Below are 26,363 nucleotides of genomic sequence, written 5' to 3' on the forward strand. Positions count from 1 at the left end.
ATGAAACTGTCTCTCATGAGGACCGTCACAGGAAAGGAAAGACCCAGAGTTACTTCTGCTGCAGAGGATAAGTTCATTAGAGTTAACGCCTCAGAAATTGCCACCCAAATAAATGCTTCCCAGAGTTCAAGTAACAGACACATCTCAACCTCAACTATTCTGAGGAGACTGCGTGAATCAGGCCATCATGGTTGAATTGAGTGGAGGAAAAGCAGCCAACAAGTGCTCAGCATATGTGGGAACTCCTTCAAGATTGATGGGAAAGCATTCCAGGTGAAGCTGGTTGAGAGAATGCCAAGCGTGTACAAAGCTGTCATCAAGGCAAAAGGGTGGTTACTTTGAAAATTCTCAAATATAAAATATATTTTGATTTGTTTAACACTTTTTTTTGGATACTACAAGATTCCATATGTGTTATTTCATAGTTTTGATGTCTTCACTATTATTCTACAATGTAGAAAATAGTAAAAATAAAAACCCTTGAGTGAGTAGGTGTGTCCAAAACTTTTGACTAGTACTGTTATATACTGTACACTCTTACTGAGATATTTTATGAACGCAGGCCCCTGGTCCAGTCAAGTATTTGTTTAAATGTGTGCTGAGGTCAGCAGTTAGCTGGGAACTGGTAACGTGTGTATCTGTTTCTTCTGGTTGTCCTCCATGCGTCCCTTCCTGAGCCTCAGCTCCTCTCTCTCCATCCACGTCTCCTGACTGAAGTCTGGGAAGAAGAAACTGATCTCCCTCCGCGCCGACTCCGCCGAATCTGGAAACGGGAAGAATTTTTAAATTCCTTTATGAGAAGAATTTTAATTAGCCCAAGCTTGGGAAATTTACTTTGGCATGTTATGTTATTACAGAAGATTATTACACAACATCAAGAGTTTATTAAAGGGTATATGGAAATGAATATTAGTAGAATCAACTAAATCTTTAAATGACATCGATGTTATTAAAGTTATGGCATACAGTTTATGGTCAGGATTCTCAACCACCAGCACCAGACAAAACATGTAGATAAAGTTGTATATGGGCTGCGATGCCCCCAAAAGTATTGCAGACTGCAAATCAGTAGAGGAGATTTACTCAAATTATTCTGGTTGTCTAATACAAAACCTATTTTGATAGCTATCACACACAATTAATACCTAGATTATTTGATTGACAGCTATAAATAACTGTTGTGTGTGTGTGTAAAAAATGTGAATTAACACACACTAAAAAAATATTTGTCACATGCTTGGTAAACAACAGGTACAGAAACATTGTGTGTGTGTGTGTGTGTGTGTGCGTGCGTGCGTGCGTGCGTGTGTCTTCCTACATTATCAGGACCAGAATATCCTGACAAGGTAAGAAAACAAGATTTGATTTTTGAAGTCCTGTATTTGTTAAAATTGTTATTTTAGTCTTAAGGGTGTAGTGTTAAGTTTAAGAAAATATGATTTTGAATAGGACTACATTTGTACTCCCCAAAAAGTCCTGAAAACGTACGTAAGAAAGTATGTCAGAGACCCTTGATCTACAGATCAGTTCACTGCTGTTCCCCTGAACATCACCAATGTTTCTCTTTGTTCAGCGTGGCAGGACACACACTCCGTAACAACAGCTACTACATCCTACAATCTTCTATTAGAGAAACGGCGCTCGGTGTAGAGAGGATGAAGCCATATGTGTGCAGATAATACCAGGACAGAGGAAAAACACTCATGCCATTGATCTGCTACTTGAAACGTGGATCAGCGAGGCTTGTGATTTCTATTCTATCTCAATGGGACTCAACTAGATCAATAAATAGATGGTCAATAAATATTTTTTTAAAAGCACCAAACCCTGAGCCCTGGTCAAAACTACTGCATTATTAAAAAAGCAGCCATTTCAGACCCACAAGAGCCCTGGGGGCCATACCAGACCCACAAGAGCACTGGGGGCCTTACCAGACCCACAAGAGCCCTGGGGGCCTTACCAGACCCACAAGAGCCCTGGGGGCCTTACCAGACCCACAAGAGCCCTGGGGGCCTTACTAGACCCACAAGAGCACTGGGGGCCTTACCAGACCCACAAGAGCCCTGGGGGCCTTACCAGACCCACAAGAGCACTGGGGACCTTACCAGACCCACAAGAGCACTGGGGTACTTACCAGAGCCGTGTGTGGTATTCCTGGTGTCAGTGAGTCCGTACTGGGCTCTGATGGTTAAGGGAGAGGTATAGCGGGCCCTGAACACCTTGGTAGGACCCATCAGTTCTCTCCAATGGGTTATGGCGTCCTCTCTAGCCAGGACGTAGGCCCGCATCTGACCACTGAATCACAACAGAGCAATGGGGGGGGGGGGGGGGGGGGGGGGGGAGGTTCAGACTAGGCAGCCTTTTGACAAAGAGTTCCACCTAATCTGTGTGAGGTAGGATACATCAGCACAAGAGAATCATCTTTATAATATCCAGCCAGTGATGGCCTCAAATTATATTTGCTTTGTAAATATAATTGGGACTACAGGTGTTTGCTTAAAATGTCCGTATGATGGAAAAAGACCAGATCCACTCAGAGACATCCTACTCATCCTACTTTACAATGACGGCCTAGGAACAGTGGGCAGAACGACAGATTTTTACCATGTCAGCTCAGGGATTCGATCAGGCAACCTTTCGGTTACTGGCCCAACGCTCTGACCACTAGGCTACCTGCCGACCCAAGTATCCTTAAGGCTTTGTGAATCCGGCCCCAGTACTTGAGTTTCCATGTGATTGCATCTCAGCAGTATGAATGTGACAACGGCCGCGTTTACACAGGCAGACCAATTCTGATTCTCTTTCCACTAATTGATCCGTTGACCAATCAGATCAATACAATTTGATAAAGGGGAAATATTTGATAAAGGGGAATAATAATTGGACAAAATATCAGAAGTGGACGAAGATACGCCATCGAGTCGAAGTGACATACTGTGTTTAGTTGTCAAGATGCTTTTGTCTTCACATTCAACAGCGCTTGCATCACATCACAGCGGGAGATAAAGGTAAATATGTGACCAATACAATTTGATCAAAGGGGAAGTTATACAATGAATATGAGTCAGAGGTGTGCGTCCCAAACGGCATCCTATTCCCTACATAGTACACTACTTTAGTCCAAATAGGGTGCCATTTGGACGGCCTATTCCCTACATAGTACACTACTTTAGTCCAAATAGGGTGCCATTTGGCACACACATTAAAAAGTTATGTTCGCTACATTAAAGTGTGAGGAGAAATGACTTGAAGCTTACCTGGACATGAACTCAACCAGTCTTTGGTAGAAGAACCGTCCTGAGAGATGAGACAAAACACACAAAGACGCATCAACGATATATGGTGGTTCTACGTGGTGATATGAGGTGGTTCTATGTGGTGATACGTGGTGGTTCTATGAGGAGGTTCTATGTGGTGTTAAGTGGTGGTTCTATGTGGTGTTACGAGGAGGTTCTATGTGGTGATACGTGGTGGTTCTATGAGGAGGTTCTATGTGGTGATTTGTGGTGGTTCTATGTGGTGTTACGTGGTGGTTCTATGAGGAGGTTCTATGTGGTGATACGTGGCGGTTCTATGTGGTGATACGTGGCGGTTCTATGTGGTGATACGTGGCGGTTCTATGTGGTGATACGAGGAGGTTCTATGTGGTGATACGTGGTGGTTCTATGTGTTGATACGTGGCGGTTCTATGTGGTGATACGTGGTGGTTCTATGTGGTGATACGAGGAGGTTCTATGTGGTGATACGTGGTGGTTCTATGAGGAGGTTCTATGTGGTGTTACGTGGTGGTTCTATGTGGTGATACGTGGTGGTTCTATGTGGTGATACGTGGTGGTTCTATGTGGTGATACGTGGTGGTTCTATGTGGTGTTACGTGGTGGTTCTATGTGATGATATGAGGACGTTCTATGAAGTGGTATGAGGTGGTTCTATGTGGTGTTACGTGGCGGTTCTATTTGGCAATATGAGGCGGTTCTATGTGATGATATGAGGAAGTTCTATGAAGTGGTTTTATGTGGTAATATGTGTGGTGGTACGTGGTGGTTCTATTTGGCGATACGAGGTGCTTCTATGTGGTGATACGAGGCGGTATGAGGTGGTTGGTTCTATGTGGTGATACGAGGCGGTATGAGGTGGTTCTATGTGGTGATACGAGGCGGTATGAGGTGGTTCTATGTGGCGGTTGTTAGTTGGTAGAGCATGGCGCTTGTCCCCATGGAAACATGTATGCTTGCATTTGGGGCAGCAGGTAGCCTAGTGGTTAGAGCGTTGGACTAGTAACCGGAAGGTTGCAAGATCCAAATCCCCGAGCTGACAAGGTAAAAAATCTGTCGTTCTGCCCCTGAACAAGGCCGTTAACCCACTGTTCCTAGGCCGTCATTGAAAATAAGAATTTGTTCTTAACTGACTTAAATAAAGGTCAAATTTAAAAAATGACTTAACTCCCTTTGGATAAAAAATTAATAAAAATAGTCTGCTAAATGGATTATTATTGCAATAAAGGCGAGGGTTGAGGGATTCGAGCCGCACTCCCTGCCTGTTTCATTACACTGGTGTCAGGAATATCACCACAGACGAGCTCACTCTCCCTACCTGTTTCATTACACTGGTGTCAGGAATATCACCACAGACGAGCTCACTCTCCCTGCCTGTTTCATTACACTGGTGTCAGGAATATCCCCACAGACGAGCTCACTCTCCCTGCCTGTTTCATTACACTGGTGTCAGGAATATCACCACAGACGAGCTCACTCTCCCTGCCTGTTTCATTACACTGGTGTCAGGAATATCACCACAGACGAGCTCACTCTCCCTGCCTGTTTCATTACACTGGTGTCAGGAATATCCCCACAGACGAGCTCACCCTCCCTGCCTGTTTCATTACACTGGTGTCAGGAATATCACCACAGACGAGCTCACTCTCCCTGCCTGTTTCATTACACTGGTGTCAGGCATATCCCCACAGACGAGCTCACTCTCCCTGCCTGTTTCATTACAATACATATAAAGCTAATATGTTTTCTATGGTAGAACCATATCTAGCTTATAAAATGTACCTGCATGTTCCGAATAGAACCCATAACGATACGTTCTAATTTGACGGTAGAACCATCTAGAACCTTACCTGCATGTTCAGAGTAGAACTTCTCAGAGTCCTGTCTCCTCCACACCAGGTCTTTGGATCTGACAATGATGAAGTTGTTCTCTAGGATTCTCTGGTGAAGGGCCTGGAAGGTAGAGAAGTATATATTACTTCCTGTTCTCTAAGATTATCTGGTGAAGGGCCTGGAAGGGAGAGAGGCGTTACTTCTCATCCAGATACTAAATAGATTACACAGTACTACTCTCATCTAAATACTAGACTTTCACCTACAATGTGGGACTCCAGTGGATATCATCACCATTGTCTGAGTTCTCAATCATAAATCTTATTTACACCATTTAAAATGTTGGAAGTCTGAAAAAATGTCAACAGCCCAAATATTGATGGCTTTTATTACATCTTAGAAATCCCGCCCCCCTCAAACTGCCCTCCTGTGCAGATAAAGGGAGACAGACAGACAATCAGCTTTAAAGGAACCAAAGTATTTAAATAGAACAGTGCATTAAATTGAATCTTTGATGATCATTGCATTTTTCCCTCTCCTTTCTTTGAGCCAGTGGGCAACGTAATTAAATCAGAAAAGAACAGAGAAGTCTAAATAACTGCTTGTTGCCTCTCATTCAGTTAATTTATAATCCTATGTGCACAATTAGAACATGCCAATAAGCTCTGTCCACTCTCCAATTGTGTGGATGATAACATTTCATTGAAGATGCAGCTGAAATTGGTGTTTGCTATGGACCATTGAAAATGACTTCATAAATCAATGTTTTGAAATCTGATGTGATCAACTCCTAAAATTATCAAGTGTTTACAATTGGCAAATATATTATCACACTGGTAACTAACCACAAGATACTATCACACTGGTAACTAACTACAAGATACTATCACACTGGTAACTAACCACAAGATACTATCACACTGGTAACTAACCACAAGATACTATCACACTGGTAACTAACCACAAGATACTATCATACCGGTAACTAACCACAAGATACTATCATACCGGTAACTAACCACAAGATACTATCATACTGGTAACTAACCACAAGATACTATCATACTGGTAACTAACCACAAGATACTATCACACTGGTAACTAACTACAAGATACTATCACACTGGTAACTAACCACAAGATACTATCATACCGGTAACTAACCACAAGATACTATCATACTGGTAACTAACCACAAGATACTATCATACTGGTAACTAACCACAAGATACTATCACACTGGTAACTAACTACAAGATACTATCACACTGGTAACTAACCACAACATACTATCACACTGGTAACTAACTACAAGATACTATCACACTGGTAACTAACTACAAGATACTATCACACTGGTAACTAACCACAACATACTATCACACTGGTAACTAACTACAAGATACTATCATACCGGTAACTAACCACAAGATACTATCACACTGGTAACTAACTACAAGATACTATCATACTATCACACTGGTAACTAACTACAAGATACTATCACACTGGTAACTAACCCTAAGATGCTATCATACTGGTAACTAACCCTAAGATGCTATCATACTGGTAACTAACCCTAAGATACTATCATACTGGTAACTAACCCTAAGATACCATCATACTGGTAACTAACCTTAAGATACTATCATACTGGTAACTAACCCTAAGATACTATCATACTGGTAACTAATCCCCTTTATTCCCCCTTGTGTCTGTGCAATATGTGTTTTCAAACAGTAGCTAATCTGAAATGGCTGATATGTGATGTGGATCATTGTAATTTGGTCCAAAAAAACACATGATTTCAAAAATGTTATCTGAATAGCCTATGTCTATAGCCTACAGTATAACGTAGCCAGTATTTACAAAAGCCATTGGCTCTCACTGACCTCCAAGATGACAGGATGCGCCACTGCATCCGGCTTGATCACTGCGAGGGTGAGCTGCAGTGCTTTCGCACAGCGACGTGTGGTTATTAACATGCCTGGAAAAAATGTCAAAGAACAAAAAGGTAAACAACTAAATTGTCGTGGTAAGCAAATAACACACGTCCCCCGTTTGCACAACAGTACCAGCTATCATTCAGATTCAATTTAGCTGGACAACATTACAGAATACGGAAACAAATTGCACTGCGCAGAATAATGTAACGTTACTGTCATTAACGTTAGGTAGCTAACTTAGCTCGTATTAGAAAACTAACAGGTGCATTGGAAATAGCAGGCCACTCCAGTTACCTTGACAGTCTACATTTAGCAAGAAAGTAAAAGATCTGAAGGTACAAACGTGTGTTTATTAGTAGCTAGATAATGTAATGTTTGCAGTGTTATTTATATGGGCGCCACCGTTTTTGGTAAATGTAACTTGCGTTAGTTACCGTTGTTATTCGCCATATCAAAGTAATAATTATATATCGACAATAACATACGTTTTGGGGAAGTAAAAAATTAGCTTTGAATCTTAATTGCATATTAACATTCATTACAATTTTCTGCACTTTCTCCTACCTGATCCGCTCTTAAAGAGTCCCCAAACTTCTCAACCCCAATTTTAGGTTCCACGTGTTTAATGTTCCGCGTATTTGACACATTATACAGTAGCCCAAAGGTCGTCAGATGGCGATATTGAGTCCTTTCATTTTACCTTCATCTTAACGGGACTGCATGCAGCCGGCTGAACACCCGTGGATCGGTGTACCGGTTCGTACATAAAACATTCTCCATCCCGGCTGCAAAGCCGTCAATTTCTCCCTTAACTCGATTTTATGGAGAAATGGCAGGGGAAAAGAACATGGGAAATATGTGTACTTTCTATAAGAAACAACATTTTCTACCATTTTCTAGAGTGACTAATACTACTTCCTGATGTTGCACCTATGTTCAGTCAGCAGATTAGCTGAACTCAATATGCAACATCCGGGAATAGCATTCCAAGGATCCACTCTAGCATGGTGGTGGAAAATGATTTCATAAATAAAGTACTCATATTGTCCTCCCCCTCCCTTCTCACCATTAAATCAAGTTAAAGGGATACTTTAAGATTTTGGCAATGAAGCCCTTTATATAACTAGTTTCCCAGAGTCAAATGTACTCGTGGATACCATGTTTATATCTCTGTGTGCAGTTTTGAAGGACGTTGCTAACTAGCATTAGCACAGTGACACTAAGTCTATGTTAACTGCTAGCATGCTAGTAGATACCATAGACTTCCAGTCATTGCACTAAAGCTAGTTAGCATTTGGCTTGCGAAACTACCTTTGACTTCCTTCGTACTGACTGCAGAGACATAAAACGGTATCCGTGAGTTAATCTGACTCTGGGGAAGTAGATAAAGGGCTTTGTTAACAAAATCCCAAAGTATCCCTTTATTAAAAAATAAATCTGCATCTTTGCAGCCTGAATGGAGAATGTTTTAGGTATGAACCGGTCCATGGGGGACGGTAAGATGAAAATACTCAATAAAATAATGGTCATATGTCTTGTGTAAATACACTGGTGTTCAATTTGACAAATTCATTTTTGTAATGCCTATGCACTTCAAATATGAACGATGAAACCCCTTTCCCTTTGTCGCACAATCACTGATAACATCTGTGTGGCTGGCTTTGTACCCACACACAAAAAAACATCAACATCTACAGCTAGTTTGTTTATCACTGTTCTGTGTGGCTGGCTTTGTACCCACACACAAAAAAACATCAACATCTACAGCTAGTTCGTTTATCACTGTTCTGTGCTCTGTGTGTTGACAGATAAACATAGGCATGATGACAAGTCCAACAGCTTGTTCCATTTACAGCCATGGTATCCACAGTCCATCAAACATGCTCTTTAAGCATTTCATTGTACTGTATGTACCCTGTGCGTATGACAAATAAACTTGACTTGAGTCTCACTCAAGTGTTGTCATCTAAACCAGGCTGGTTTGATTTGGAGATGTTTTATGTAATCACCCAAAATATTTCTGCAAGAAAATGACTCATTTCTGTTGGTATAATAAAGGACAGTCAAACATTGGGAGTTACAATGGAATGGTAACAATGAGGATGGAGGGAACAGACACTGAGTGTACAAAACATTAAGAACACTTTCCTAAAATTGAGTGACAGACACTGAGTGTACAAAATATTAAGAACACTTTCCTAAAATTGAGTGACAGACACTGAGCGTACAAAACATTAAGAACACTTTCCTAAAATTGAGTGACAGACACTGAGTGTACAAAACATTAAGAACACTTTCCTAAAATTGAGTGACAGACACTGAGTGTACAAAACATTAAGAACACTTCAAATTGAGTGACAGACACTGAGTGTACAAAACATTAAGAACACTTTCCTAAAATTGAGTGACAGACACTGAGTGTACAAAACATTAAGAACACTTCAAATTGAGTGACAGACACTGAGTGTACAAAACATTAAGAACACTTTCCTAAAATTGAGTTGGGCTGCAGTTCTAGACACACCTGGACACACTTATATCTTTTGTCACCCTCTGAATAGCACACATACTGTACACAATCCATGTTTCAATTGTCTCAAGGCTTAGCCATTCTTATTTAACTTGTCTCCTCCCCTTCATCTACACTGATTGAAGTGAATTATCTTTCACCTGAATCCACATTGGTCAGTTTATGTCATGGAAAGAGCAGGTGTTCCTAATGTTTTGTACACTCAGTGTCGATGACAGATCTTTGCTTTTGGAATCCTGTCAATGTGAAAAACTGGCCATGACAGCTCTGAACACCTGGCAACACATTCCCACAGGGAGGGATGTCACACCCAGAAAAGAAGGATGACATTCAGGGGAAAATACAGAGGAGGGGGGGGGGGGGGGGGGGAGAAAGAGAGAGAGAGAGAGAGGTGGGGGAGGAAGAGAGAGAGAACTGGAATGCTATTTGGCCCTGAACAAAGAGTGCACAGTGGCAGAATACCTGACCACTGTGACTGACCCAAACTTATTAAGGAAAGCTTTGACTATGTACAGACTTAGTGAGCGTAGCCTTGCTCTCTCAGAGAGAGAGAGAGAGAGAGAGAGAGACCACCGTAGGCAGACCTGGCTCTCAAGAGAAGACAGGCTATGTGCACACTGCCCAAAAAAATTAGGTGGAAACAGCTGCCCTTCCTAACCTCCTGCCAAATGTATGACCATATTAGAGAGACATATTTCCCTCAGATTACACTGACCCACAGAAAAACTCTACAGTGTGCCATCACAGCAGCAACATTTGTGACCTGTTGGCACAAGAAAAGGGCAACCAGTGAAGAACAAACACCATTGTAAATACAACCCATATTTATGTGTATTTATTTTCCCTTTTGTACTTCAACACATCGTTACAACACTGTCAAAAGCCACATTTGAAATGTCTCTATTCCTTTGGATGGTTACTGTTCATGCTTGATTGTTTACGCCAATTTTGTTTATTGTCCATTTCCTTTGCTTTGGCAATGTACACATATGTTTCCCATGTCAATAAAGCCCTTTTCAATTATTTGAATTGAGAGACAAATAAAAATGGAAGTAGAGGTGAGGAGGGGAGTTTGGTGGCCCACAGATTTTGTCCCACCTGCCACAGCCATGTGACACCACAGCTGTTACCTCCTCTGAAGAGGGGAAGGGAGAGGGCGGGAGAGAGAGAGTGGGGAGGGAGAAAGAGAGGGGGGAGAAGAGAGGGGGAGGGAGAAGAGAGGGGTGGGAGGGAGAAGAGAGGGGTAGGGAGGGAGGAGAGGGGGGGAGAAAGAGAGGGAGAGGGAGAAGAGGAGGGGAGAGAGAGAAGAGGGGGGGTGGTGGTGGTGGTGGTGGTGAGAGGAGAGGGTGGTGGGAGGGGTGAGAGGAGAGGGGGGGTGAACTAAATGCTTAAGTTCCAGCACATCACACTTATTCTATAAAGCTAAATACCACAGCGCATCACACCACTCAATCAGCTTTCTGAATTGCCCTAGAGGCACCAGAACATCAAATGTAAGAATCATTTTTTTTTTCAAGATTGTTCCACAAATAACGTGCAAGAAACCAAAAGCTTATTTACGTAACTCAGTAGAGACTAGAGGTACCCATCCCTGAGACCGGTTGTGGTAACTAGTATGTCTCAAGTTTAGTAATGATGTTTGGTACAGTGGGACTTTTTTGTAAAAGGGCTTTATAAATGAAAACGTAGCAATGTATCAACTTTCGTTGACATCACAGAGGACCAACCAACTTTCTGGTAGAGAATGCAGTGATGACATCACAGAGGACCAACCAACTTTCTGGTAGAGAATGCAGTGATGACATCACAGAGGACCAACCAACTTTCTGGTAGAGAATGCAGTGATGACATCACAGAGGACCAATCAACTTTCTGGTAGAGAATGCAGTGATGACATCACAGAGGACCAATCAACTTTCTGGTAGAGAATGCTGTGATGACATCACAGAGGACCAATCAACTTTCTGGTAGAGAATGCAGTGATGACATCACAGAGGACCAACCAACTTTCTGGTAGAGAATGCAGTGATGACATCACAGAGGACCAATAAACTTTCTGGTAGAGAATGCAGTGATGAGTACAAAACATTTTCACACGTAATAAAGTGCAGTGAGTTATGATAAACTACATCTAATGGCTTTAATGAGTTTGAGTTTTATTTTATTTTATTTTTTACAGGGACAGTGCACATTAATCAACGTTTCAGTAAAAGTGCCGGTTTTAGCCAGCCGGCTAATTTTCAACCGCAGTCCCTGGGCAGGTTATTAAAAACAATTACTAATATAGACAATAGCAACATAGAACAAGCAAGACATAGCAACATAGGACAAGCAAGACATAGCATACAGACAGGGCAACATAGGACAAGCAAGACGTAGCATACAGACAGAGCAACACAGGACAAGCAAGACGTAGCATACAGACAGAGCAACATAGGACAAGCAAGACGTAGCATACAGACAGGGCAACATAGGACAAGCAAGACGTAGCATACAGACAGAGCAACATAGAACAAGCAAGACGTAGCATACAGACAGGGCAACATAGAACAAGCAAGACGTAGCATACAGACAGGGCAACATAGGACAAGCAAGACGTAGCATACAGACAGAGCAACATAGAACAAGCAAGACGTAGCATACAGACAGAGCAACATAGAACAAGCAAGATGTAGCATACAGACAGAGCAACATAGAACAAGCAAGACGTAGCATACAGACAGAGCAACATAGAACAAGCAAGACGTAGCATACAGACAGGGCAACATAGGACAAGCAAGACGTAGCATACAGACAGAGCAACATAGGACAAGCAAGACGTAGCACACAGACAGAGCAACATAGGACAAGCAAGACGTAGCATACAGACAGAGCAACATAGAACAAAAAGCAGCAATACAAAATTCATAAAAGCAACAAAGTGTTTCCACACCTCACAAGCTACAGACAACAGACAATATGGAAAGTGGCAGCTGAGTTCATGTAGATGATGTCGCCGTAGTCTATGACCGATAGGAACGTCGACTGAATAATCTGCTTTCTGCTATGTAGCGAGAGACAGGACCTGTTTTCTAAACAAGAAGCCCATTGTTATTCTCAGCTTCTTCTTAACTAACTCATCAATATGCTTTTTAAAAAAGACAGCTTTCATCTTTCCAGATTGTCAGATATTTGTAAGCACGGACATGTTCAATATGAACACCATCCAAAGTACACATTCTTAATTAATCAGAGTTATATTTATGCGCTCTAGACATTAACATGTACTTAGTCTGACCCGCATTCAATACTAATTTCAGGTCAATAAAGTTTTTCCAACGAAGGCAGACTGTAGTTCAGATAGCGAAAGGGTCAACCGTGAGGGGCAATAGCATACACAACAGTATCATAATACAACGAAGACAGACTGTAGTTCAGATAGAGAAAAGGTCAACCGTGGGGGGCAATAGAATACACGTTCAGGATACAATTTTCCAAACTGTTCATGTAAAAAGTACAGGACCCAAAATCGATCCTTGCGGGACACCTTTCGTTATATCCAGGGAACCTGATGTAAAGACCATCAGTAGATACACATTGAGTTCCATCTGTGTGTCAAGTCATGTTTAAACCAGTTGCATGCGGCCTGATTTAGGCCAATTGAGGAAAAACTCTGAATTAGCAGTGAGTGATCAACAGTATCGAAAGCCTTTGACAGGTCAATGAAGAGGGCGGCACAATGTAAATGATGATTAAAAACATCACTTATCACTCTATAAATGCTACAGCACATCACACCACTCTGTGAAGCTAAATGCTACAGCACATCACACCACTCCATAAAGCTAAATGCTACAGCGCATCACACCACTCTATGAAGCTAAATGCTACAGCGCATCACACCAGTCTATGAAGCTAAATGCTACAGCACATCACACCACTCTATGAAGCTAAATGCTACAGCGCATCACACCACTCTATGAAGCTAAATGCTACAGCGCATCACACCAGTCTATGAAGCTAAATGCTACAGCGCATCACACCACCCTATAAAGCTAAATGCTACAGCGCATCACACCACTGTATAAAGCTAAATGCTACAGCGCATCACACCACTGTATAAAGCTAAATGCTACAGCGCATCACACCACTGTATAAAGCTAAATGCTACAGCGCATCACACCACCCTATAAAGCTAAATGCTACAGCACATCACACCAGTCTATGAAGCTAAATGCTACAGCGCATCACACCACTCTATGAAGCTAAATGCTACAGCGCATCACACCACTCTATGAAGCTAAATGCTACAGCGCATCACACCAGTCTATGAAGCTAAATGCTACAGCGCATCACACCACTCTATGAAGCTAAATGCTACAGCGCATCACACCACTGTATAAAGCTAAATGCTACAGCGCATCACACCAGTCTATGAAGCTAAATGCTACAGCACATCACACCAGTCTATGAAGCTAAATGCTACAGCGCATCACACCACTCTATGAAGCTAAATGCTACAGCGCATCACACCACTATGAAGCTAAATGCTACAACGCATCACACCACTGTATAAAGCTAAATGCTACAGCGCATCACACCACTCCATGAAGCTAAATGCTTACTCATCCATTAATACTAAGGGCTTCACAGTAAATCACTGATAATTGGTCATAATATATAATAGAGATGAACACAATGCTGGGAAACTGACTGACTGGCTGGCTGGCTGGCTGGCTGACTGGTTACCTCACTGACTACCTCACTGACTGACTGACTGGCTGGTTGACTGGCTGACTCCCTGACTGACTCTCTCACTGGCTGACTGACTGACTGGCTGACTGACTCACTGGCTGACAGGCTGACTGGCTGGCTGACTGACTGACTCACTGGCTGACAGGCTGACAGGCTGACAGGCTGACTGGCTCCGTCACTGGCTGACAGGCTGACAGGCTGACTGACTGACTGGCTGACTGACTCACTGGCTGACAGGCTGACTGACTGACTGGCTGACTGACTCACTGGCTGACAGGCTGACAGGCTGACTGGCTGACTGACTCCGTCACTGGCTGACAGGCTGACTGACTGACTGGCTGACTGACTCACTGGCTGACTGACTCACTGGCTGACAGGCTGACTCACTTTCTGACTGACTGGCTGGCTGACTGCCTCAGAGAGACAGATAGCCGTTGTAGCCCCATCAACCATAATGTGGAGAGACGGAACACAAGCATGTTTCAAAACCCCAGACACAGCTCTGATCAGCACGCTCCATGCTAACGGATACGCAGAACTACGTGTGAAAATGACACTCCATCGCTGCATTTGCGTAGTTTGCGTGAAGTGTGTAGCGGCCTTAAAAACATGTCTGGTTGGCATCTGATCCTGTTTCAGCTTTGTTCTCTCTCTGATCCTGTATCGTCTTGTTCTCTCTCTCTCTCTCTCTCTGATCCTGTATCATCTTTATTCTCTCTCTGATCCTGTATCATCTTGTTCTCTCTCTCTCTCTCTCTGATCCTGTATCATCTTTGTTCTCTCTCTCTCTGATCCTGTATCATCTTGTTCCCTCTGATCCTGTATCATCTTGTTCTCTCTCTCTGATCCTGTATCATCTTTGTTCTCTCTCTGATCCTGTATCATCTTGTTCCCTCTGATCCTGTATCATCTTGTTCTCTCTCTCTGATCCTGTATCATCTTTGTTCTCTCTCTGATCCTGTATCATCTTGTTCTCTCTCTCTCTCTCTGATCCTGCATCATCTTTGTTCTCTCTCTGATCCTGTATCCTCTTTGTTCTCTCTCTGATCCTGAATAATCTTTGTTCTCTCTCTCTGATCCTGTATCATCTTGTTCTCTCTCTCTCCCTGATCTTGTATCATCTTTGTTCTCTCTCTGATCCTGTATCATCTTTGTTCTCTCTCTCTGATCCTGTATCATCTTGTTCTCCCTCTCTGATCCTGTATCATCTTGTTATCTCTATCTTTCTGATCCTGTATCATCTTTGTTCTCTCTCTCTGATCCTGTATCATCTTTGTTCTCTCTCTCTGATCCTGTGTCATCTTGTTCTCTCTATCTCTCTCTGATCCTGTATCATCTTTGTTCTCTCTCTGATCCTGTATCATCTTGTTCTCTCTCTCTCTCTGATCCTGTATCATATTTGTTCTCTCTCTCTGATCCTGTATCATCTTGTTCTCCCTCTCTGATCCTGTATCATCTTGTTCTCCCTCTCTGATCCTGTATCATCTTGTTCTCTCTCTCTCTGATCCTGTATCATCTTTGTTCTCTCTCTCTGATCCTGTATCATCTTGTTCTCTCTCTCTGATCCTGTATCATCTTGTTCTCTCTTTCTCTCTGATCCTGTATCATTTTTGTTCTCTCTCTATCTCCGACTCAGGTATCAAACATCCTCAGCTGGTCTACAGGCAGGCAGAGAGGCACGGATCCTCCTAGGTCCACACACACATGCCGTCACCATCCCACAACCCCCCTGGTTGACTATCTGGGCCTGGGCGTTGCTGCTGTTACTAGGCCCTGCCTGCAGTTGTCGCTCCTTTTGGTGGAACGGACGGACTGTTAGGGCAGCTGTCTAGCAAACTGGCCCTCAGAGGAGCTTGGGTGTCTCGACCAACCAGCTGGCATTCTGCAAGCAGAGCAGGGGGTCATGTGAAGGAGATGTGTGTCACATGGCACGAGGTTGATCACTTCTCTGTAATATTACAGATTTTCATGCTTATCACTTTCCTCTGCTATAGATCTGCCAGGTTTTCAATGCTGATCACTTTCCTCTGCTATAGATCTGCCAGGTTTTCAATGCTGATAACTTTCCTCTGCTATAGATCTGCCAGGTTGAAGCCTGTCAATGAAGCCTGTCAAATAGAGTCATCCTCTATAAATATCTGACATTACCTGGCTACCCAAAACTCCTTGCTCCAGCCAAACGCAACGCCAGCCAAACGCTACGTTAGTTTCTTCTCCCCAATGAGGATCTGAGTACCTCTCCGACGATTTCTAGAACGCAAACACATTCTAACTGTTCTGATTGGTCCCAGAAACTGACGGGCTGGGCCAAAAAACACAGGTGGATAAAGACGCGTTTTGAAAAATGTTGTCGTTGGCTTTGATACTCTGGAGTGGTTATCGTTGAGGACTGTTGTTTTTGTACAACACCCCTCATTTTGACCAGAAATTACTTCCACGAGGGTAGTATGGCGCGAATAGAGCATATTGGAAGAAAAAAAGTTTGAGTCGTCGGCCAGCATCTGACAGGTTTTTTTTTATTTATTTGAGGCACAATAAACATATCTCGTTTACAATACCCCGGAAAAGATTGTATCCCGGTTATGAGAAAGCCGGATAAGATGCCTGTGACGGGCTGCTTGCTATGAGATGGGATACTGTGGCACGTCAACATCTTATCCCATTTACTGTTGTTTCTGCAGTCTGCGCACGCTCAGTTTCACGTACATACATGGGTATTGTGTGACTGTGTTTTCAGCTGATTGTCAACAACAAAAAATCACTTCAAAAAGTAGGCTACCTGCACAGTTCCATCCACTATAATCATTTATTTTTGCTGATACTCTGTACTGGACCCTGTAGCCTAAATGCAAGATTCCCCAACTTTTATTTTCATTATTTTTGGGGGGGGGGGGGGGGTGTAAAAGACTGTGAAAACACCAGTAAATCATCTCCAAGTACTCCCAGGCATAATATAAAAACGTGCTCATGTACACATGTAAGCAAGGTTTGAAAGTATAACTGTATTACTATACTGTATTACTATACTTTATTACTGTACTGTATTACTACACTATTACTTTACTGTATTACCATACTATATTACTATACTGTATTACTTTACTGTATTACTATACTTTATTACTATACTGTATTACTACACTATTACTGTACTGTATTACTATACTGTATTACTATACTGTATTACTATACTTTATTACTATACTGTATTACTATACTGTATTACTATATTGTATTACTGTACTGAGTTACAATACTGTATTAATATACTGTATTACTGTACTGTATTACTATACTGTATTACTATACTGTATTACCATACTGTATTACTATACTGTATTACCATACTGTATTACTATACTGTATTACTATACTGTATTACCATACTGTATTACTATACTACATTGCTATACTGTATTACTATACTGTATTACTGTAGTGTATTACCATACTGTATTACTATACTGTATTACTTTACTGTATTACTATACTGTATTACCATACGGTATTACTATACTGTATTACTATACTGTATTACTACACTATTACTTTATTGTATTACTATACTGTATTACTATACTGTATTACTATACTGTATTACTATACTGTATTACTATACTTTCTTACTATCCTGTATTACTATACTGTATTACCATACTGTATTACTATGCTGTATTACTACACTATTACTTTACTGTATTACTATACTGTATTACTATACTGTATTACTATACTGTATTACCATACTGTATTACTGTACTGTATTACTATACTTTCTTACTATACTGTATTACTATACTTTATTACTATACTGTATTACTACACTATTACTTTACTGTATTACTATACTGTATTACTATACTGTATTACTATACTGTATAACCATACTGTATTACTGTACGGGGGGACCACATGTTTACTGTTGCCTTGTTTCCCACTTCTACTCTGGTAATGTAGCACTGTGTTAAATCTGTGATTTAGATGGGCGAGGGGCCGAGGGGTATGACAGCAAGGATAACTAAATTATTAGCAGGACTTGGGGCCCTGGCATGTGGACATGATAATAACCCATCTGACCCAGTTAAAATTAACCCAGCTGACCCAGTTATTAACAACCCATCTGACCCAGTTAAAATTAACCCAGCTGACCCAGTTATTAACAACCCATCTGACCCAGTTAAAATTAACCCAGCTGACCCAGTTATTAATAACCCAGCTGACCCAGTTAATATTAACCCAGCTGACCCAGTTAATAACCCAGCTGGCCCAGTTACTATTAACCCATCTGATCCAGTTAATATTAACCCAGCTGACCCAGTTAATAACAACCCAGCTGACCCAGTTATCAATAACCCAGCTGACCCAGTTATTAACAACACATCTGACCCAGTTAAAATTAACCCAGCTGGCCCAGTTAATATTAACCCAGCTGACCCAGTTAATAACCCAGCTGACCCAGTTACTATTAACCCAGCTGACCCAGTTAATATTAACCCAGCTGACCCAGTTAATATTAACCCAGCTGACCCCGTTAATATTAACCCATCTGACCCAGTTATTAATAACCCAGCTGACCCCGTTAATATTAACCCAGCTGACCCAGTTAATAACCCAGCTGACCCAGTTAATATTAACCCAGCTGACCCAGTTAATATTAACCCAGCTGACCCAGTTAATATTAACCCAGCTGACCCAGTTACTATTAACCCAGCTGACCCAGTTAATATTAACCCAGCTGACCCAGTTAATAACCCAGCTGACCCAGTTAATATTAACCCAGCTGACCCAGTTAATATTAACCCAGCTGACCCAGTTAATATTAACCCAACTGACCGAGTTAATAACCCAGCTGACCCTGTTAATATTAATCCAGCTGACCCAGTTAATAACCCAGCTGACCCAGTTAATATTAACCCAGCTGACCCAGTTATTAATAACCCCGCTGACCCCGTTAATAATAACCCAGCTGACCCAGTTAATAACCCAGCTGACCCAGTTAATATTAACCCAGCTGACCCAGTTAATATTAACCCAGCTGACCCAGTTAATATTAACCCAGCTGGCCCAGTTAATAATAACCCAGCTGACCCAGTTAATATTAACCCAGCTGGCCCAGTTAATATTAACCCAGCTGACCCAGTTATTAATAACCCAGCTGGCCCAGTTAATATTAACCCAGCTGGCCCAGTTAATATTAACCCAGCTGACCCTGTTAATAATAACCCAGCTGACCCAGTTATTAATAACCCAGCTGACCCAGTTAATATTAACCCAGCTGACCCAGTTAATATTAACCCAGCTGACCCAGTTAATAACCCAGCTGACCCAGTTAATAACCAAGCTGACCCAGTTAATAACCCAGCTGCCCCAGTTATTATTAACCCAGCTGACCCAGTTAATATTAACCCAGCTGACCCAGTTAATAACCCAGCTGACCCAGTTAATAACCCAGCTGACCCAGTTAATAACCCAGCTGACCCAGTTAATATTAACCCAGCTGGCCCAGTTAATATTAACCCAGCTGACCCAGTTATTAATAACCCAGCTGACCCAGTTAATATTAACCCAGCTGACCCAGTTAATAACCCAGCTGACCCAGTTAATATTAACCCAGCTGACCCAGTTAATATTAACCCAGCTGACCCAGTTATTAATAACCCAGCTGACCCCGTTAATAGTAACCCAGCTGACTCAGTTAATAACCCAGCTGACCCAGTTAATATTAACCCAGCTGACCCAGTTAATATTAACCCAGCTGACCAAGTTAATATTAACCCAGCTGACCCCATTAATATTAATCCAGCTGACCCAGTTAATAACCCAGCTGACCCAGTTAGTATTAACCCAGCTGACCCAGTTAATATTAATCCAGCTGACCCAGTTAATAACCCAGCGGACCCAGTTATTAATAACCCAGCTGACCCAGTTAATAATAACATAGCTGACCCAGTTATTAATAACCCAGCTGACCCAGTTAATATTGACCCAGCTGACCCAGTTATTAATAACCCAGCTGACCCAGTTATTAACCCAGCTGACCCAGTTATTAATAACCCAGCTGACCCAGTTATTAACCCAGCTGACCCAGTTATTAATAACCCAGCTGACCCAGTTAATAACCCAGCTGACCCAGTTATTAATAACCCTGCTGACCCAGTTATTAATAACCCAACTGACCCAGTTATTAACCCAGCTGACCCAGTTATTAATAACCCAGCTGACCCAGTTATTAACCCAGCTGACCCAGTTATTAATAACCCGTCTGACCCAGTTATTAACCCAGCTGACCCAGTTATTAATAACCCAGCTGACCCAGTTATTAACCCAGCTGACCCAGTTATTAATAACCCAGCTGACCCAGTTATTAACCCAGCTGACCCAGTTATTAATAACCCAGCGGACCCAGTTAATAATAACATAGCTGACCCAGTTATTAATAACCCAGCTGACCCAGTTAATATTAACCCAGCTGACCCAGTTACTAATAACTCAGCTGACCCAGTTATTAACCCAGCTGAATAGGGTGCAGGTTTGGGACGTATCCAGTCAGCTACCATTGTCCTACCAACCCATGACCCTTCTAACCAAGGAAGTAGTTTCACAGTGTTATATCCTGGCCATTGTGTCTTGTTGGTAGTTTAAACAGCCAAGAAAACCGTAGGTGACAAAAAAAAATAATTTCATCTGGTTGTATCTAGATATACAGTGGGGCAAAAAAAGTATTTAGTCAGCCACCAATTGTGCAAGTTCTCCCACTTAAAAAGATGAGAGAGGCCTGTAATTTTCGTCATAGGTACACTTCAACTATGACAGACAAAATGAGAAGAAAAAAAATCCAGAAAATTACATTGTAGGATTGTAGGTTTTTATGAATTTATTTGCAAATTATGGTGGAAAATATGTATTTGGTCAATAACAAAAGTTTATCTCAATACTTTGTTATACACCCTTTGTTGGCAATGACAGAGGTCAAATGTTTTCTGTAAGTCTTCACAAGGTTTTCACACACTGTTGCTGGTATTTTGGCCCATTCCTCTATGCAGATCTCCTCTAGAGCAGTGATGTTTTGGGGCTGTTGCTGGGCAACACGGACTTTCAACAACAATAAGTATTGTATCTGGCCCGTTGCTGCAGCCAGGTCTCGGTTGTAAATGAGAACTTGTTATCAACTGGCCTATCTAGTTAAATAAAAGGTGAAATAAATAAATAATAATAACTAAACACAGTCCTCATAAGGGGCTCCCGAGTGGCGCAGCGGTCTAAGTCACTGCATCTCAGTCCCTGGTTTCAAATCCAGGCTGCATCACATCCCTGCCGGGATTGGGAGTCCCGTTGGCGCGGCGCACAATTTTGCCGTCGTTGTAAAATAAGAATTTGTTCTTTAACTAACTTGCCTAGTTAAATAAAGGTAAAAAAAAAATCTAGATATATTTAGTGCACTACTTTTGACAAGAATCCTATGCGTCCTGGTCAAAAGTAGTGCACTAAACGGAATAGGGGGCCTTTCGGGACACAGCAGGGCTACAAAAAGATGTGAGGCTATTTGTGGACGGTGAATGCCTCTAAAATAGAGTGAGCATTGGGTCTCAATACACACCCCTCTTAGAGCCGTAGCTTTCTGTGAATGAGGCCCCCCGGTTCCAACGGCCCACGGGGACCATTTTTAGAAAACGCAGGTGTTGACCTTAGTGGAGCCGCTGAGTGCAGAGGCTTGTGCTTGCTACAGAGGGAAATGTAGCCAAACACACGTACACACCAGACTACACACGCACATATGCTGTGGTACGCATATACACACAAACACAGACACACACGCTGAGAGTCCCTGTCCACGCATGCACACACACACACACACACACACACACACACACACACACACACACACACACACACACACACACACACACAGCTCTGGCCTGTTCTCCACTGCAGCTGAAGCCACCCAGCTCTTGTGGCTGATCTGAACATGGCATGAAGCCTTAGATATTCCTGGAGACATATGGTTCATTAGGGGGTAGGGAGGAAATGGGCTATTCAATAATAGTATTGGCAAGGAACATCAACAATGATGGTAATGACCGAGATGACTAAGTGACACATTACATATCCACCTTTGAAACCCTGATTCCCTGGTCAAATTTACTTCCAGGATATTATTCAATCATCACTCCTAACGTATGACCCCGTTCCCAGATTATACTAACACACTTACCACTTCTCTGGGATAGTCTAAGTTTGATGAACGCTCTGGGGTGTAATGGTAACCGTAAAACATCTTGGTTGGCGAAACATTACTAGTGACATCACCAAGCATCAAACATTACTAGTGACATCACCAAGCATCAACCATTACTACATTGGAGGATGTGGCCTCTCACAAAGTCGAATGTTTTGATCTTTATACCGATCATTCATTGACTGAACATGTTAAAAAATATATATACCTTAAAAGATAGCGGAAACCTACTGGCCATTTATTAACGAGTTGCCAACATCTATAACAGTAGATCATCTCCTCAAACATACATAGTAAAAACAATGTGTAATTTAATAGAAGGATACATTGGTAAAACTTTTTTTATTGCAGTGACTCAAATCTGTAGCCTATTATTGGTATATTGTGTAGCCTAGCTAATTCAGATTAACAGGATGTGTCTTCTTCTCCCCCCTATTTAACTTTACAAGTCAGAATATAAATTGACAACAGATTAACTATTTCAAATACAACATGGTTCCATTCTGTGTTTTCATTTGTTTCTGTCTTGTTTAAGCATTTTCCCATCCTGGAGTCTGAGACCTCATGGAAATCTGTGGGAGAGAAGAAGAATTTAGGACAATTTAGCATTGCAATGGTGACGCCGTGAGTCGAGAAGCAGGTGTTGGTTAAAACGTTTAATGAAAACAACAAACATGAAACAAGACAGCGTAACAGAAGTGAGGTAACATGAACACAGGTGCAAATACCAACTGAGGAATGAAGGTGTGAATCATAACGATGCGTGCCAAGGTACGAATAATGACGAGTGCCGGATGAGAATAATGAGTGCCAGGTACGAATAATGATGAGTGCCAGGTGTGAATAATGATGAGTGCCAGGTGTGAATAATGATGAGTGCCAGGTGTGAATAATGATGAGTGCCAGGTGTGAATAATGATGAGTGCCAGGTGTGAATAATGATGAGTGCCAGGTGTGAATAATGATGAGTGCCAGGTGTGAATAATGATGAGTGCCAGGTGTGAATAATGATGAGTGCCAGGTGTGAATAATGATGAGTGCAAGGTGTGAATGGTGTGAATAATGATGAGTGCCAGGTGTGAATAATGATGAGTGCCAGGTGTGAATAATGATGAGTGCCAGGTGTGCGGAATGATGACTCCCAGGACCAGTGATTAGTATTCCGGAGATGTCGCACACTGGAGGGGAGGAGCAGGAGTAGACGTGACAGTACCCCCCCCCCCCCCCTCTGATGCGCGGCTCCTGCCGCAGGACAACGCCAACCAGGAGGACAACCCCGGGGACGAGGAGCGGGTCGATCAGGGTGGCAAAGGTCGAAATCAAGGAGGATGTTGGGATCCAGAATGTCCTCCACCGGAAACCAACACCATTCCTCAGGGCCATACCCCTCCCAGTCTACCAGATACTGGAGCCGAACCCCACAAAGCCGGGAGTCCAGACGAGATCTGACAGCATACGCCAGACTGCCCTCGTTGCCCGGGGGGGTCGTGGGGGACAGCATCAGCTAGGGGACCAGGAACCACCGGCCTGAGAAGGGAGACATGAAACGAGGGTGAGATACGGTAGTGACTGGGCAGTTGTAACCGATACGTCACCTCGTTGACACTCCGGAGAACTTTGAACGGCCCGACAAACCGGGGGCTCAGTTTCTTGCAGGGCAGGCGGAGTAGGAGGTTCCTGGTAGAGAGCCAGATGCAATCCCCAAGGTGGAACACAGGGGTCTCATTGCGGTGGTGGACTGCCTGTTCCTTTTGACAATGGACGGCACTCTGGAACAACTCATCAACCTCAGGAGCCTTGGTCTGGCTCGGAACCACTCATCAACCTCAGGAGCCTTGGTCTGGCCCGGAACCACTCATCAACCGCAGGAGCCTTGGTCTGGCCCGGAACCACTCATCAACCGCAGGAGCCTTGGTCTGGCCTGGAACCACTCATCAACCCTCGTTGTCCGGGGAGGTAGTGGGGTGTAATTTATTTCAAATTTTGTGCACAAATTTGTTAACATCCCTGTTACTGAACATTTCTCCTTTGCCAAGATAACCCATCCACCTGACAGGTGTGGCATATCAAGAAGCTGATTAAACAGCATGATCATTACACAGGTGCACCTTGTGCTGGGGACAATAAAAGGCCATTCTAAAATGTGCAGTTTTGTCACACAACACATTGCCACAGATCTCTCAAGTTTTGAGGGAGCATGCAATTGGCATGCTGACTGCAGGAACATCCACCAGAGCTGTTGGCAGAGAATTTAATGCTAATTTCTCTACCATAAGCCGCCTCCAACGTCGTTTTAGAGAATTTAGCAGTACTTCCAACCAGCCTCACAACCGCAGACCACATGTAACCACGCCAACCCAGGACCCCCACATCTGTCTTCTTCACCTTCTTCGTCATATGAGACCAGCCACCTGGACAGCTGATGAAACTGAGGAGTATTTCTGTCTGTAATAAAGCCCTTTTGAGGGGAAAAACTAATTCTGATTGGCTGGGCCAGGCTCCCAAGTGGGTGGGCCTATGCCCTCCAGGCCCACCTTTGGCTGCGCCCCTGCCCAGTCATGTGAAATCCATAGATTAGGACCTAATGAATTCATTTCAATTGACTGATTTCAATATATGAACTGTAACTCAGTAAAATCATTGAAATTGTTGCGTGTTGCATTCATATTTTTGTTCAGTGTTTATTCATAAAGACATGTTTATGGAGAGGTTCATGTCTGACCTCTAGTAACATGTTTATGGAGAGGTTAATGTCTGACCTCTAGTAACATGTTTATGGAGAGGTTAATGTCTGACCTCTAGTAACATGTTTATGGAGAGGTTAATGTCTGACCTCTAGTTACATGTTTATGGAGAGGTTAATGTCTGACCTCTAGTTACATGTTTATGGAGAGGTTAATGTCTGACCTCTAGTAACATGTTTATGGAGAGGTTAATGTCTGACCTCTAGTAACATGTTTATGGAGAGGTTAATGTCTGACCTCTAGTAACATGTTTATGGAGAGCTTCTAAGGTTATATATTGTATCATGTTCATGGAGAGCTTCTAAGGTTAGATATTGTATCATGTTTATGGAGAGCTTCTAAGGTTAGATATTGTATCATGTTTATGGAGAGCTTCTAAGGTTAGATATTGTATCATGTTTATGGAGAGCTTCTAAGGTTAGATATTGTATCATGTTTGTTCCTAGAGTTTCTTCACTATAATAATTGTACTTTATTTATTAATAATTTCTCAAGCTCCTGATATATATAGTTGATCACATATCTACATGTTAGATGTTACATCATATTAAAATGTTCCATCATAATTCAAACTTTTCTAACTGGGTTGTTTTTAAAAATATTTTTATGTATTTTAATTTTATTTAACCTTTATTTTACTTGGCAAGTCAGTTAAGAACGAATCCATATTTAAAATACTGCTGTGGTCAATTGAATGTATTGCCTGTTTGATAAAGTCCTACGAACACCCGCACGGCAGATTCTTCAGACTCCACAGACACTACAGTATCAGTCACTAACTCCACAGATATCCCAGACACTACAGTATCAGTCACTAACTCCACAGATATCCCAGACACTACAGTATCAGTCACTAACTCCACAGATATCCTAAACACTACAGTATCAGTCACTAACTCCACAGATATCCTAAACACTACAGTATCAGTCACTAACTCCACAGATATCCTAAACACTACAGTATCAGTCACTAACTCCACAGATATCCTAAACACTACAGTATCAGTCACTAACTCCACAGATATCCTAAACACTACAGTATCAGTCACTAACTCCACAGATATC

The 26,363-nt window shown here is 42.3% G+C and overlaps 1 protein-coding gene across 7 annotated transcripts; it reads right to left on the bottom strand.

Moving 5' to 3' along the window:
* Positions 1 to 359: 359 nt before the first annotated feature.
* nme6 (NME/NM23 nucleoside diphosphate kinase 6) lies at positions 360 to 7,764 on the bottom strand. Of its 7 annotated transcripts, none has more exons than XM_036976373.1 (6): positions 7,619 to 7,760; positions 7,001 to 7,095; positions 5,126 to 5,228; positions 3,258 to 3,297; positions 2,135 to 2,295; positions 360 to 763 (listed from the first exon to the last, which is right to left on the bottom strand). In XM_036976373.1, the coding sequence occupies exons 2-6, from the start codon at positions 7,091 to 7,093 to the stop codon at positions 612 to 614; spliced, it is 549 nt and encodes a 182-aa protein (XP_036832268.1). In that variant the 5' UTR covers positions 7,094 to 7,095; positions 7,619 to 7,760; the 3' UTR covers positions 360 to 611. The 7 variants fall into 7 exon arrangements, with proteins under 7 accessions (XP_036832268.1, XP_036832269.1, XP_036832267.1 ...); XM_036976374.1 differs by lacking the exon at positions 7,619 to 7,760 and adding an exon at positions 7,597 to 7,615; XM_036976372.1 differs by lacking the exon at positions 7,619 to 7,760 and adding an exon at positions 7,489 to 7,596.
* Between the last annotated feature and the right edge of the window lie 18,599 nt (positions 7,765 to 26,363).

This window comes from Oncorhynchus mykiss, chromosome 4 (genome assembly GCF_013265735.2).
Source record: "Oncorhynchus mykiss isolate Arlee chromosome 4, USDA_OmykA_1.1, whole genome shotgun sequence".
In the NCBI taxonomy this organism is placed as follows: Eukaryota; Metazoa; Chordata; class Actinopteri; order Salmoniformes; family Salmonidae; genus Oncorhynchus; species Oncorhynchus mykiss.

Bases quoted from the DNA above. Each gene is read 5' to 3' on its own strand.
- nme6 (XM_036976372.1), bottom strand. From the start codon at position 7,537: ATGTTATTGTCGATATATAATTATTACTTTGATATGGCGAATAACAAC. The intron at 5,229-7,000 runs GTCAGTGAGAGC...TCTACCTTCCAG, and splicing joins CGCATCCTGTCATCTTGGAG to GCCCTTCACCAGAGAATCCT. The intron at 2,296-3,257 runs GTAAGCTTCAAG...GTTGTGATTCAG, and splicing joins CTGGTTGAGTTCATGTCCAG to TGGTCAGATGCGGGCCTACG.